This window comes from Narcine bancroftii, chromosome 4 (assembly GCF_036971445.1).
Source record: "Narcine bancroftii isolate sNarBan1 chromosome 4, sNarBan1.hap1, whole genome shotgun sequence".
NCBI lineage: Eukaryota > Metazoa > Chordata > Chondrichthyes > Torpediniformes > Narcinidae > Narcine > Narcine bancroftii.
The window spans coordinates 228,996,598-229,012,799 of NC_091472.1; the positions used below are offsets into that span (position 1 = coordinate 228,996,598).

Genomic DNA, 16,202 nt, shown 5'->3' on the forward strand with positions numbered 1-16,202 from the left:
TGTTGCCAGGATGGGGGGCCTGAGCTATAGGAAGTGGTTGAGCAGACAGGGGCTTTATTCATTGGAGTGAAGGAGGATACACAACTTTTTTTAAAGACATACAGCATGGTACCAGGCCCTTCCGGCCCATGAGCCCTTGTCCCCCAAATATACCAATTCACATACAATCCCTGTATGTTTTTGAAGGGAGGGAAGAAACCGGGCACTTGGAGGAAACCCATGCAGACACAGGGAGAATGTAGGGAATCCACGAAGACAGTATCATATTTGATCCCGGATCGCTGGCACTGTTGCGCTAACTGCTACGCTAACCATGCTGTCATTTTATCTAAAATCAAAGGTTAGAGGTGAGAGAAAAATCATGAGAGGATGGGAATCAGTAACCAGAGAACATACTGTAGATATAAGCTGAGGCGAGAAAGATTAATGGGAACCTGAGGGGTAACTTTTTAACACAGAGGGTGGTGGGTGTATGGAATGGGCTATCTGAAAAGGTTGTTGAGACAGGTGCTATTACAACATTACAGAAAAAAATAAATGGATATATGGTTAAGTTTTGAGAGATATGGGTCAAAAGCTGCCAGATGGGGTATATTTTGGTTGCTTGGGCAAGATGGGCCTGTTTCCATGCTGTACATCTCCATGACTATGCAGCTACCTGACATACACGGCAGCTTATACAATTCCACATTTGTCACTTTCATGTTTATTGGAGTATTTAATCAAGATTATGTGACTGCTGCAAAGAAAAGTTTTGAGCTTATTTCTGCTGATTCCATTTTATGTTGTAGTTTATGAAGGCAAGCAGCCCGTATCTCCTCTTCACCTTATCCAAGCATCACCTGACATTTCACAGAATTAAACTCCGCCTGCCATTTCTATGCCCATTTCAGTAACTGGTCAAGTCACCTTGCTTTGGAGTCTCTGGGCTCTAACCTTCTTGGTCCAGTTGACCATATGGTAGCTTGTCAAAGCACCTGAGGTCCATGTAGACAGCATCAAGTTCAATGCCCTTTTGTTACCTCTTACAAAAAATTCAATCATTTTGGTCAGATAGGATCTCCTGCCAATAAAACCATCTGTCTCATAGAAAATATTTCAAATAACCTCCCTTTCAAAAATATTAGATTACAGTTTCAAAGCTTATCACTACTGCTGCATTTATATAATCGTACTGCTTTTGAAGACTTGCAATCAGTGGCTGGTGAAGATTTAGACTCACCTCATTGCTAGAATCTACTGCTCACCTACACATGAGGTACAATCTACTTTCAGCTGCTGGGTTAATTTTACAGGGATTAAACCTGAGATACAGATTATTGCCTTCTATTAACATCTTGCTTTTGTGAAACTAGAATTGGATGTGGGCTTCAGGTGAGAAGATCTGAGGAACACACCACCCTTTGTTGGGGGGTGCTGCATAGGGAGTGGACTGTGGGACTGCAGTGGCAGTTTGATGCTATCTGTCATTCAGTTAGCCCTGGATTTCAGGATGAAATCTGGGAATTAATTCCGTGGGAATACTAAATGCTGGTGATTCTGAAAGATTGAAAGATGAAGAAGGAATGAGAAATTAGCCAACTTGAATTTGATAGGCAACAATTTAATTCGATTTAAAAAAAAATTCACGCTATAGCACATTAACATTGGCCCTTCTGAACCATGAGCCCGTGCTACTCTTGTGACCAATTAACCTACCCACTCTGTAAATCTTTGGACCATGGGAGGAAACTGGAGCTCCCAGAGGAAACCCACATAGGTCAGGTACAAACTCCTTGCAGATAGCACCGGATTCAAACTCGCCTTAGAGAGCTAACCCCTAACCGTGCTGTCCTGCTAAATGTTCATGATATCTTGTCTGTTAATGCTGGCCATTTCCAGCTACTCTTCTCTCTAATCTGCATATCCCTCCCCCAGTTTTGGCAGTAAAGGCAATCACAAAATAATGAATAGACGGGTATGGTTTCCTTTTATAAAATGTGATTTGTAAATATTCATGAACATTGCCTCAAAATGTCCACAATTGGGAATGATCCCTCTCCTGAAACTCAAGGTGACAATTTTAAATGGATTTCCATTGTTCATCTGTCCACTAATTTGCAACAAATAACTGAGGCTTCGATAGCTCAGTGGTTAGAGCACTGGTCTTGTAAACCAAGGTTTGTAAGTTTGTTCCTTGCTGGGGACTCAATTTTGTGGAACCTTTAACTCTGTGCAATGTTTGTCAGTTATTGATGTGTAACAGTTAAGAGTATTAATTTTCATTGAGTATACAGTATAGGTGGTATCCAGCATCTATGGGGATTGGTAGATGCTGTATAATTGTATTTTCCAGTTGCTTGAGACTTAATCTTACAATGTAGAATAAACAATTTAAAAGACAAAAATACTATACTGTACTTACAATGAATACACTTCACTTGCATGAATATATAAAAGCATTTACTTTTTCAGTCACGTTCTTTGAAAACATTTAATCGTCGCTGTATCTTCAGGTTCCTCCCTCTCCACTGAGCCACCAAAAAGATGAGCAGTAACATTATAGAGAATTAAACATCCTTACCACAGGTGAAGCCTGACTATTATACTAATGAAGATAAAGACTCTTACTAAGCAGGGGTAAGGAGACATTTTATGAGAGTCACCCCAACACCATTTTATTCAAACACAACTTTATTCAAACAACTGCTCCAAGCAAAACATGACCAAGGCACCCTGCAGGTTGAATATTTGCTCCCATCTTCGCTAAAGGTTTATGTGTTACTCCAGAGAACATTTACCATTTTAAACTTATGTATTTTTACATATTTTATTCTTATTTATCTTACTTTTAAAATTTATTTTCCTTGATTTTTTTTTTAACCAGTGGCTTGAGGCTGCCGGTTGCTTAAATTTTGAAAATTAAAGGTTTTACTGTACGGTATATATTTTTACCGCTAAATTATTAATTTTAATCCATTGATTTTGTTTTATATTATTTTTCAGTCAGCTCCCCATGTGATAACTCAGGCTAAAGATGTCAGTTCTGGTGCACAAAGATTTTATTTATTTTTTTTAAAAAATTCACTAAAAATCTTCCAATTCAATTTAAGAATACATCCTGCCTTTTCCTCCATTGATTGTAATTCAAAAGATAATTTTTTATGTATCAAAATTGCTACACCTTTAGCTCTAGAATTAAATGAAGAAGAATATACATGCCCAACCCAATCCCAATCCCTTAAATTTCATGCTTTCCTTCACATTCAAATGTGTTTCTTGTAAAAAAGCAAGATCAATTTTCATTTTTTTAATATACGCCAAGACTCGCTTACGCTTAATCGCTGTTTAATCCTCGAACATTAAAAGTATCAAACCTCAACTTTGACATACCTACTATTATTACTAAGTACCAATAATATCTTTATATAAAAACTCAAATCAATGTATATAGGCCCTCCAATAGAAAAAAAACACAAATTAAAAACTAACTAAAATGAAAAGAAAAAAATAATAAAGAAAATCCCCCCCCCCAAAAAAAACTACCAAAAGGTAGTAATCCCCTAAACAAAAATTGGGTGTGGGTCACCCACCAGTGGCTGATGACTAGTAAAGAACTTAGAGTAAATCTCCCCCTCCCTAGCCAAACAGTCAGTAACATCAAAATATCATAATAACAAAAAAAAAGAGTAAGGAAAAGAAAATTCTTCTTTTCATCCAAAAGATTCCAATCTCAAAGATCCCATTTCAGAAGAAGTTGGACTCTTTCCATTCCCGTTTTTCCCATTTCTGCCATTTCTTCCGTTTCCAGAACAACCGGATTTTTCTTTAGGAGATAATGGTGGACTACGTCTTTGTCCTCTTATATCTGGCAATGAATCAGCAAAGATCATTGTTTCACGATCATTTTCAAAAAACGAAATTGATAGTCTCCATAAAACACCTTCAACACTGCAGGGTAGCAAAAAGTAGACTTATAACCTTTACGCCACAAAATTTCTTTAAATGGATTGAATCGACGTCGACGTTGATTACCTCTTGACTCAAATCAGGATTAAAAAAAACTTTGCTATTCTGAATCAATAACGGAGTTTGTCGTTGTCTCGCATTTTGCACTGCTAGTGGAAGTATTGCTTCTCTGCCCAAATAACTCAAACATCGAATTATTACCGGTCTCGGGGGTTGACCAGCTGAAGGTGTTCTTCTTAAAGCTTTATGGGCTCTTTCTGGTACCAATCCCCCAGAAAAAATTCTTGCCCTAATATTTGCGGGATCCAGTCTTTAAAGAAACGAAGAGGATCTTGTCCTTCTATTCCTTCTGGTAAACCAACAATTTTCACATTATTCCTTCTGCTTTGATTCTCCAAGTAGTCTATTTTCCTCTCTAGCTCTTTCTCATGCTCTCCTAGTTCTTTGACTGATTTTTCAACCTTCAACACTTTTTCTGTGTTAGAAGTCACTTATTGTTTACAGTCCAAAAAAGCAACCTGAATTTTTTTAAATTCTTCATAAGATGCATCCACACGTGCTTTAACTGTATTTAATTCTGAACTTATACCAGCATTCATTTGAACCATCTCATTCATTAGAGGTGTCAACATAGGTTGAATAACTGCATTTAATTGCATATATTGTGAATCTGCTCTCTCTGACATAGTGGCAGAACAAGGTAACTGCAGCTCCTGCTGCAACTCAACAGAAGGCATTTCAAAAGTTTTACTGTGGGTCTGGACTCCCAGCGATGGCACCCCGACTTCCTCAGGGGGTCGCCGCTGGTCTCCCTCCTTATCTTGTTGTTTTTTCATCAAATCACGAAGATAAGCAATTTCTTCAGATTGAAGTGCTACTTGATGCATTTCCAACAATGGAATCATCTTCCTACGTGCTCCCTCCATTGAAATTGAAAGGCTTTCCAAATCGAGGTCCACTTCTTGGGAACACGCACCTTCTTCCAGAGAACGGGTAATTCCAGCGCCATCCTTCACTTGGTGAGTAATAGACTTTTTTTTCAGCTCCCACGGACAGTCTTTGAGGTTTAGACAATGAAGAGATTGAGCCTGGGGCTGTATCAAGTCTTCTAGGCCCCAAATCTTCAGGACTTCGAAAATGTAACTTCTTCTGCACTTGAGGTTTAATCTTTTTACCATTAGTGGCCATAATAATTCCTTAATACTTTAAACTAAAATTTTAAAAAATTTAAACTTGAAAACAAAGAGTTAAAAAACAGGTACTTAAAAGTCTGGCCAGAGAGGTCAAGATTACACGTCTAGATTCTACGCCATCTTGCCACGCCCCCCCGGTGGACAAAGATGAGGTATGTAGGGCCAACTCGTATACTCCCTTTTAAGTACTCAATCACTACTTTGAAAAATGAACCAAAGGAAAATGGACCACAAAGTAATTTGGTTATGGGAATGTCATCACAATAGAGTAAAATATGATGAAAATATCTGCTAGAAAATCCAACACATTGATGATTAGTGCTGCTGTTATTAATGCTTATAATATATATAAATGATGTCTTCTGAACCATCACGAGATAGCCACAGCAATGGCAATAAATTCAATGGGTGAGTATCTGGACTATTTCTCAGTGATCTGGCTGAATACCAGAGCTAAAAAGGGACTGTTGTTGCAGTGCAAACATTGGATGGCCCGGTTAGCTTAGCAGTTAGTGTGGCGAAAGTCACCCTGCACTGTAATAATACAAACAGCAGAACCAATTAAGCGTACAACAGTTTCTTCATTTAACCTTGGTAACGCCAGCGGGAGTGAGGGTGATAAAAGAAACAATTTAGTAACTTGTTCTCGACACTGAACCCCACTCAAAGAATCAGGGGGGAGGGTTCATTGCACTTTTATACACCTTTGGACAGACCCTTACAAATTTTACATAATTTGTTTCGCTCATCTAGCAATTTTGTGATTTCAATAATATGTTCTCCTGTAATGTCTGCAAACAGCTGGGAAATGTCAGGGTGTCCTTACTCTGATGCATTGACATTCTGGAGGTGTTAGTTACTTTGAAGACAATTGTATTCCCAATATCTTACAGACAGCTACTGTATTTTCTCATCTCATTAACCCTTTGTTAAGCATATTCATTAAACTTATTCTTTACAGCACACTATTGTATCACCAATGACCTGGGTTCAACCTCAGCACTGTCTGTAAGGAGCTTGTACACTTTCCCTCGACACTGAATACCTGGTTTCCTCCAGGTGCTCTGGTTTCCTCCAACCCTTCAAAATGTATGGGGGTTGTATGTTAATTGGGGTATTTGGGGTGGCACAGGCCCATGGGCAGGAACGGCCTGTTATTGTGCTGTATGTCTACATTTAAATTTTTAGTTTTTTGTGATTCTGTTTGATTGGAAGTTAATGAATGGTATTGCTTCTGTGCCCTGGTGTAAAAACAAGTTAATAACTTTAGCAAGAGACCTAAGCCAAAAACACTGTTGCCAACATGGCTTGCAGACTTTCTTTCACTCCTTACTGATTTCCCATGCTCACAACTGCCAAGTTAATGAAAAATTAAAAAAAATGGTTGTTGGAAATGAAAAATTAAAACAGAAAGTGTTGAAAATGCTCGGAAAAGCCAGGTCCCTATTTGTGAAAGTGAAACAGTAATGTTCCAGATTTTCTATTTTTACATGATGAATAGCTTATGCTTCTGGGTAATGCTGACATGTGAACACTGGATAACAACACTCTTTCACTTTGTGTTGCACATGTGTTTTTTTAATCTGAGCAAACAAATGTCCAGTTAAATTTACTCTTGAAGGTGATGAGGAGGGTAAAATCTACTTCAGCTTGAAGAAACTCTTGCTTAGCTTGATCTGTCATAAACTGATGACCTTTTTTTTAAACTGATGTTTAAGGTGGCCAATCAGAAATGAAGTGACAACAGGTCAGGTGGTGTCAGTGGAAGGTGAAGCTACATTGTAGGTTGGAGAATCTTCCTGGGTATTTTCCATTTTTTGCAATCTGAAATGAACGCTAACCACATATCCACTGCTCAAGAATAACCAGTGTTTCTTTCCCTTTACTTATAAGAAACAACAATACAATACACGTGGCCATATCTGCCCCAGGGTCCTACTAAAAATCCCGCAGTTTATGCTGCAGCTGTTGAAAAAGAATCTGGATGAATGCCAGTTATCCAAATCTCCCATGTTGATTCAGTATGCTACGAATGTGACAAAAGTGTCATCAAGTTTGCATATGACAAACAGTCGTCGGCCTCATCAGCAACAACGATGAGTCACACTTCAGAGAAGAGGAGGAAAATCTTGTGAAATGGTGTGAGTGTAACAACCCGAGTCTCAATGTGCACAAGAAGGTGATGATCGTGGTCTTCAAGAGGACCAGGAACAACCACTCTCCAGTGAACCTCAACAACACTCAAGGAGAGAGAGTAGAGGACACCAAGTTCCTTGGAGTTCTCTTAACTAGTGACTTTTGTGGACACTCAACATCTTCTTGTCAGGAAGGTGCACCGGCGACTGCACTTCCTGAGAAGTCTGAAGTGGGCAAGGCTACTGGTCACCATGATGTCAACCTTCTACAGGAGCTCTGTTATAGGTGGCTGCATCACAGTGTGGTACAGTTGCTGCAGAGAAATGGATTGGATGTCAATCCACAGGACAATACAAATGGAAGAGAGGAACAATGGAGTCTCCCTCCCACCCCCCCATCGATGTGATCTATCAGGATTATTGTCTGAAAAGGGTGCGCAAAGTCATTGAGGACCCCTTCCACTCTGCACACCGTATCTTCAGCTGCTCCTGTCAGGAATGAGGTATCAGAGCCTGCACCACTAGGCTGTGGAACAGCTTCTTCCCATGGGCAGTGAGAATGCTGAATGACCAAAGGAACTGCTCATACTAACCATCCGTGATTCTCATATTCATGAAACAATATTTATTTATTTGTATAGATGAATGCTTGTCCTGCATGTACATTGTTTGTCTATATGTGTGTTATGTATGATTGTGTGTCTGCCTGATTTTCACCCAGAAACGCTGTTTCATTAGGATGTGCTTGTACAAACAGATGGTAATCTTAACTTGAATGACTTGTCATCTTCATAGCTTCTACTACAGGGTCCCACTCCCTGGGGATTCATCAACACTTCTTGAATATCAGGCAACAAGAGCATACAGGGAAAAATAAATGCAGTTTTTCCATGAGACAATACAGTATCTTGGATTCCAGCTCAGTAAAAGTTGGCAAAATTTGGGAGGGGATCAAATAAAAGCATTAGTTCAGATCCCAGTCTCCAAAAACAAAAGGGACATTCTTTATTTCCTGGGCATGGTAGGGTACTTTTGATAATGGATTCCTGAATATCGGGAAAAGGGAGGCTATATTGTGTCCCGCTACGTTGAAAACCAAGTCCACCAGAAGAAAATGGACTTTGAAAGGAAGAGAGCCTTCCATGGTCCAAAACACAATGCCTGCACTAGGGTTATCAAGTTACAGAAAGCCTTTCAACTGTATGTGAATGTGGGTGGGGGGGTTTGCCACAGGTATCTATGCCAAGTGCACGGAGGAGGGAAGAGACCAGCAACTTATAATTCTGCAGCATTATCTGCTATAATTAAAGATATGGCCACCTACTTGTGTGCCGCTGTCACATAAGGAGGTGGAAAAGTCTATTCCCATTGCATATTGGACCATCCACGTACTGTGATAGCAATACTACTGTTGAATTCACCAAAGCCAGAAGAATGGGCTAGGAGGTGATCCTTCACTCTCGATCCATCTACACTTACAGAAGATCTACAGTTGTTAATCCAGCTACTTTAGCTTCACTCGCATCTGCACAGAAGGATGAGTATGATGGTCAGCTCGTGGAAGAAGCCACTACTACTCCCTGGCCATATTTGAAACTGAACCTATCAATAACCCTGGCTTAATTCTTTTTCTGAATGGCTCTTCACACCGTTCAAGAGATGATATGCTTTAGCAGGATATGGCATGGTAAAGCCACATAAAATAATGGAGGCCTATGCATTGCCAATAGGAACAGCAATGCAGTGCATCCCCATGCCTGCATTTCTGGGAGAAGGAAAACTGCCAATATTTATACTGACTCACATTACACATTTGGAGTGACAGATGAATTTGCATATTTGTGGAAATTTAATTCATCAGGAAAAGCAATTAAACACACCTCCCGAGTGTTAAACCTTTTGGAAGCTATATGGTTGCCATAGAACATTACAAGACAGAAACAGACCCATTTGGCCCTTCTAGTCTATGCCAAACCATTTTTTTTGCCTGGTTCCACTGACGTACACCCAGTCCATCATCCTCCAAACCTTTCCGATCCATGGACCTGTCCAAATTCTTCTTAAATGTTAAAATTGAGCCCGCATTCACCACTTCATCTGGAAGCTCAATCCACTCTCCTGTATATATCTCACCGACCCTCAGTGGAAAAAGCCTACCTACATCTATTCTGTCTGGATCCCATATAATTGTAAATACCTCTATCAAATCTCCCCTCATTCTTCTATGCTCCAGGGAATAAAGTCCTAACCTGTTTAACCTTTCCCTGTAACTCAGTTCCTGAAGTCCAGGCAACAGCCTAGCAAATCTTCTCTGCAATCTTTCTATCTTATTGATATCTTTACTGCAGTTAGGTGACCAAAACTGAACATAATACTTGAAATTTGGCCTCACCTATGCCATCCCAACTCCTATGCTCAATACTTTGATTTATGAAGGCCAATGTGCCAAAAGCTCTTTACAACCCTATCCACCTAAGACACCACTTTCAGGGAATTATGTATCTGTATTGTCAGATCCCTCTGTTCTATTGCATTCCTCAGTGCCCTACATTTACTCTCTATCTTTTCTTGGTTTGCCCTTCCAAAATGCAACACCTCACACTTGTCTGCATTAAATTCCATCTGCCATTTTCACCCCATTTTTCCAGCTGGTCCAGATACCTCTGCAAGCTTTGAAAACCTTCGCTGTCCATAACACCTCCAATCTTAGTGTCATCTGCAAACTTGCTTATCCAATTTACCACATCATCATCCATACCATTGATATAGATGACAAACAACAATGGTTCCAGCACCGATCCCTGAGGCACACCATTAGTCATAAGCCTCCAGTCTGAGAAGCATCATCCATCACTTCTCTCTGGATTCACCCATCCAGCCATTGTCGAATCCAGTTTACTACTTCACCATGAATACCTAGCATCTGAACCTTTCTGTCTAACCTTCCACAGATGTTAGCAATAGTCAAGTAAGAAGCTCGCACCTCAGATGGCTTTTCAGCAGTAACCTATGCAACAAGCTCCTCAGGTTGAATCGGGACAGAAGGAGCTCCCTGCATGTTATGATGCCCAGTAGTTGCCATCTTTGAGTTCATTTTTGTGCCTCCTCCCCAGACGCAAGAAAATCTGAACAGGAGGAGGCCATGTGGCCCGTTACCCCTGCTCTGCTATTCAAAACGATCACAACTAAGGAGGCTGCGGACTCAGCTCCACCCACCTGTCTTTTCCCCATAATCCTTAATTCCCCTACTTTGAAAAGTCTGTCCAGTTGTGTTTTGAATATATTTAATGAGGCACACTCTAACTCAGGGGTGTCAAACTCAAATTCACAGAGGGCCAAAATTAAAAACTTGGACTAAGTCGAGGGCCGAACTAAATATTTATTGAAAATTTTCAACAACATCTGCATGTTTTATCTTCTTTCAACATATGTAATGTTAAACTTTAGGATACAACTTTAGGAGGATAATGTTACAGGTCAGGAGTAGGTAACTCAAGTTCACCCTTTGCTTGACCTGAGGGAAACATATTTGGTCCCTGTGGAGATGTAGTCAGCATTCACAGGCTGTGTCCATTTTGGCCTGCATCAGGACTCAGCATTTCCTGCTCACTCCTCAGGCTCTAGGCCTCTATTCACCCTCGACCCAACCTCTACTCACCCCTCACTCCATTCGCTCTGCCTCTACCCACCCCATCCTATATACACCCCTCTACTGCCACTCCCCTCAACCTGTTCCTCCCTCTACCCGTCTCTCACCCTCTAATCACCCCTCCCCTACTCGCCCTGCCCCTCCCCTTTTACCTCTTCCCTATCCACCCCTCCTTCTACTCATCCCTCCCCCTAACTGCCCCTCGCACCACCATAACTTCCCCTGCCCATTACTCCTCACCTACACCCTCTGCCCACCCCTGCTTACCCACCCACTCAGGCCCAATGCGCTGCCGATCAGCTTTTGCGGAACAGCGGGGACCGTGCGCAGCCTGCCATGTCCATCACGCCGACAGGAAATCACAGGCGCTCGCCAATCCGCCGCACCGTTCGACAGGTGGGAGAAGTGACTGGTTGTGCGGGGAGCCTTCCAACTGGCTTGCCGGCTGATGACATTGACAGACTTCTCGTGTTACAATTTTGTTTTCCCCGTTCTCAAAGTTTGCACGGTCAACCTGCAACACTCTTGCTCCCTCCGCGTCCCGTGGATCTGATGCCCAGGTGTTGTTAGGATTCCCAGCAGAAGGTTTGTGGAACTTTACCATTCTGGATTCCTTTTTGAGAATATTATGGCCATCTTTTAAGGGGGGTGGTTTTAGGGGGGAAGGGATAGTTAGGGGGTGGGGAAGGATGTGCAATGAAGGGGGAGGATGGTGGGGGTGACATTACCAATATCCCAACTCTGTAGATATCTCTTTCTTTTCTTTCCAGCCATTTATTATGGATCCACTCTTAACTTTATAAGGCAGAGCATCTTAAAGTTAGAAAACATGTCTGATTCTAGAGATTCTAGAGGATGTTGTTGCCTTAATTGAGGGGAAGCTGCTCTGAGAACTGCTTTGAGGGGCAGAAGAGTTAGCATAGCATTAGCACAACGTGATTACAATGCCAGAGACAAGGATTCAAAACTGGCGCTGTCTGTATGGAGTTTGTATGTTTTCCTGTATCTGTGTGGGTTTCCTCCCAGCCTTCAAAAACATACGGGGTTTGTAGGTTATTTGCTGTATTTGGATGCCACAGGCTCATTGGCTAGAAGCACCTGTAATCGTGCTGTTTGTCTAAATTTAAATTATGAAATAATACTCATATTGTCTGACATACAGTGTGCAAAGACCATCATGAAATTGGCACATTTTCACATATGCCACAAAGTGTCTCAGAGATCAGGGAATAATGGAATCTCTCAGAAAGGTGGGATTGATAGAAATAAATAATGAGATTCCACACTGATATAGTGATTGAGAATGAGGCGTGTTCTCAAAAGACTGTTATTCTGTTGGTGTACCTGCTTTGAGATATTTTGCTCCTCAAACTGGATGCCTGCAATGTAAAGTGCTACTTCACATTTATGTCCTTACTGCTGGATAATTAAAAACAAACCTTAAAGAAAATGAGGATTCCTCTGTCACAACCATTTAAAAATATTACAAGTCTGTGGTTACAAGCAAAGGAAGAGACAGAGTTACAGGGTTTAACAGCATGGAAGCATGCTCTTTGGACCAAGCTAGTCCCATTTGCTGGTATTTGGCTTATATCCCTCTCGACCTTTCTTTTCCATGTACCTGTCTAAATCTATTTTAAGCAATAGATGCAGCCACCTCCACCACTTCCTCAGGCAGCTCATTCTATATCCCCATCACCTTCTGTGTGAGGTGGAAGCACCAGTTCTGATTGGTGGCTCACACATTTGCAAGTCAAATTTGAGCCATGTTGCTTTGAATGCAATGAAAGAGAAAAATTAAGGACATACCCTTGATGGTCCTCTGTATAGGCGGCGGAGTTGATCAAAGGCCTGGATTTGTTGTGGATCCAATGTTGCCTCAGTTGGCTGCACAAAATTATAAACAAAGTATGTGAGAGGTCGGGAAATAAATATTGGCATTTATATCATTTATTTTCTATCCATTTTGGGATGTCATATAACTCATAAGCAGTACAAATACTTGGACACTGTCGTAACACAGCCTCTTTGTGTGCAGAAAGCTCTCACGCACAACAATGTGATAATGAATGCATTCTTACACAACCAAGGCATCAGCTGTTCAGACATTATTTAAGTATTCTGCTTTTACTTATTTCGTTGGAATAATTCAATTAGTTTACAAGATAACGGTAAACCCTGGGGAGGATTACAATTCAAAACAATAGATTTATATTATTTTGAGCAGAACCTATCTAAAACTACCTAGTTAATTTTTAAATGCTCGGCAGAGTAAGTTTCATTCAAATATAAGATTAAGACCATAAGACATAGGAGCAGGAAAAGCTATACAGCCCATTGAGTCTGCTCCACCATTTAAGCATTGGCTGATTCGTTTTCCCAATCAGCCCACTGCCCGGCCTTCTCCCCATAACCTGTCAATCTCTCCCATAAACAGACCCAATGACTTGGCCTCAACAACCACCTGTGGTAATAAATTCCACAGATTTATCACCCTCTGGCTAAATAAATTCCTCTGCATCTCTGTTCTAAGCAGACACCCTTCAATCCTGAAGTTGTGCCTTCCTGACCTAGACTCTCCACCATGGATAACAACCTTTATGCATCTGCACTGTCCATGTCTTTCAATATTTGAAATGTTTCAATGAGATCCTCCCTCATTCTCCTAAATTCCAACAAGTATAGGTCAAGAGCTGTCAAACCCTTGTTGTATAATAACCCTTTCACCTCCTCTGATCCTTCTCCAAAGTCAGTACATCCTTTCTTAAATGAGGAGCCCAAAACTGCTCAGAATATTCCAAGTGAAGTCTCACCAGTGCCTTATAAAGCTTCAATCTCTTACATCCTTGCTCTTATATTCTATTCCTCTTGAAATAAATGCCAGTATTACATTTGCCTTCTTCACCACTGACTCAACCTGCAACTTTACCTTCAGGCTATAGAGGCAACTGTAAAATAAAATAGTTGATGAAATGTGCTAAACTATATTTGATAAACTGCACTAAAGCTGACAAGGATCAGAGTGGAAGTATTTATAAAGCCTTCTTCCAATGTTCAAGGTTGGTAATGAGTTTGATATTGATGATTTAAAAAGTGTGCAATGCGATGAGAGATTTTCTGATGCTAGAGGGTTGAATAGGACTGGCTGTTTATTCTGATGAGGGTCAATTCTAAATGAGTGGCTTTGTGGTCGGACTTGCAACAGTGACCTCCCAACCACATTCTATTTGAATTTAAACAATATAAGGCAGTAAAACAAGGACTTTTTTTTAACCAAAGAGCAGAAATTGAGTTTTGGAGAATCAATGTAAATTTATGGCAAATTAATCAGCTTAATGCTTTAATTTTCAGATTTCAATGAGATTTTTTACATCTGAATTCAAGTGATGTTTTTATTTTGAAATGCCATAAATCTTACAATCTTCACAGAAAATATCAAGACGTAAACAAACTATTATCACTGCATTACAAATGTAAAACCAGCATGGCTTGATTGTGTCCAAGATGCAGCAACTTTCAGATACTATCTTGCTTTCAAAGTGGGATTTCATTGTTCTGACTTTCAAATAAAATTGGAATAATATTGACTGAAGAGTAAGAGGGGGAAGGCATCAGGATTTTTAATCCAATAATGGGGGAAAAAAGGGGATGGATTATAAAATAAGATGACGATTTGTGCAGTTGGCCGAATCAAGCTTCACTCCAAAAATATCTTCAAGCCAGGTTTGTGCGTGGCAGCATGAAAGGCTTGAAGAACATTTGGTTAATGGCCCAGTGAGCTAGACAGCAAAGTATTGTTCCCATATATAGTAAAACCCCTGGAATTTGCAGCCTCAAGCAACTGGCAAAAATATTGAGGGGGGGGGGGAAATTAAAATAAGTAAGAATAAATAATAGGTCAACATACATAAGTTTAAAATTTGGAAATGTTCTCTGAAGTAACATAGAACATTACAACACAGTACAGGCCCTTCGGCCCTTGATGTTGTGCTGACCTACATATTCCTACCAAAAAAAATTAACCCTTCCTACCTTGTAACTCTCTATATTCCTTTCATGTCTTCTTTGGCTTGGCTTCGCGGACGAAGATTTATGGAGGGGGTAAAAAGTCCACGTCAGCTGCAGGCTCGTTTGTGGCTGACAAGTCCGATGCGGGACAGGCAGACACGATTGCAGCGGTTGCAAGGGAAAATTGGTTGGTTGGGGTTGGGTGTTGGGTTTTTCCTCCTTTGCCTTTTGTCAGTGAGGTGGGCTCTGCGGTCTTCTTCAAAGGAGGCTGCTGCCCGCCAAACTGTGAGCCGCCAAGATGCACGGTTTGAGGCGTTATCAGCCCACTGGTCAATGTGGCAGGCACCAAGAGATTTCTTTAGGCAGTCCTTGTACCTTTTCTTTGGTGCACCTCTGTCACGGTGGCCAGTGGAGAGCTCGCCATATAATACGATCTTGGGAAGGCGATGGTCCTCCATTCTGGAGACGTGACCCATCCAGCGCAGCTGGATCTTCAGCAGCGTGGACTCGATGCTGTCGACCTCTGCCATCTCGAGTACCTCGACGTTAGGGGTGTGAGCGCTCCAATGGATGTTGAGGATGGAGCGGAGACAACGCTGGTGGAAGCGTTCTAGGAGCCGTAGGTGGTGCCGGTAGAGGACCCATGATTCGGAGCCGAACAGGAGTGTGGGTATGACAACGGCTCTGTACACGCTTATCTTTGTGAGGTTTTTCAGTTGGTTGTTTTTCCAGACTGCCATGGTCTTTGCCCTCAGACAGCTCCAAGAAAAGTGCAGAGAACAAAACAAAGGACTCTACATCACCTTTGTTGACCTCACCAAAGCCTTCGACACCGTGAGCAGGAAAGGGCTTTGGCAAATACTAGAGCGCATCGGATGTCCCCCAAAGTTCCTCAACATGATTATCCAACTGCACGAAAACCAACAAGGTCGGGTCAGATACAGCAATGAGCTCTCTGAACCCTTCTCCATTAACAATGGCGTGAAGCAAGGCTGTGTTCTCGCACCAACCCTCTTTTCAATCTTCTTCAGCATGATGCTGAACCAAGCCATGAAAGACCCCAACAATGAAGACGCTGTTTACATCCGGTACCGCACGGATGGCAGTCTCTTCAATCTGAGGCGCCTGCAAGCTCACACCAAGACACAAGAGAAACTTGTCCGTGAACTACTCTTTGCAGATGATGCCGCTTTAGTTGCCCATTCAGAGCCAGCTCTTCAGCGCTTGACGTCCTGCTTTGCGGAAACTGCCAAAATGTTTGGCCTGGAA

At 41.3% G+C, this 16,202-nt stretch overlaps 1 protein-coding gene across 3 annotated transcripts in view; it reads right to left on the bottom strand.

Annotated features, from left to right (window-relative positions):
- vps8 (VPS8 subunit of CORVET complex) overlaps positions 1 to 16,202 on the bottom strand; it is a 681,049-nt gene that overhangs the window by 31,265 nt on the left and 633,582 nt on the right. For 2 of the 3 annotated variants that reach the window (XM_069934258.1, XM_069934264.1), the window contains one exon: positions 12,735 to 12,812. The exons of the other annotated variant lie outside the window; for it this stretch is intronic. In XM_069934258.1, the coding sequence (XP_069790359.1) occupies positions 12,735 to 12,812 (78 nt within the window). The remainder of the gene's footprint in view (positions 1 to 12,734; positions 12,813 to 16,202) is intronic. 3 annotated transcript variants of the gene reach the window in all.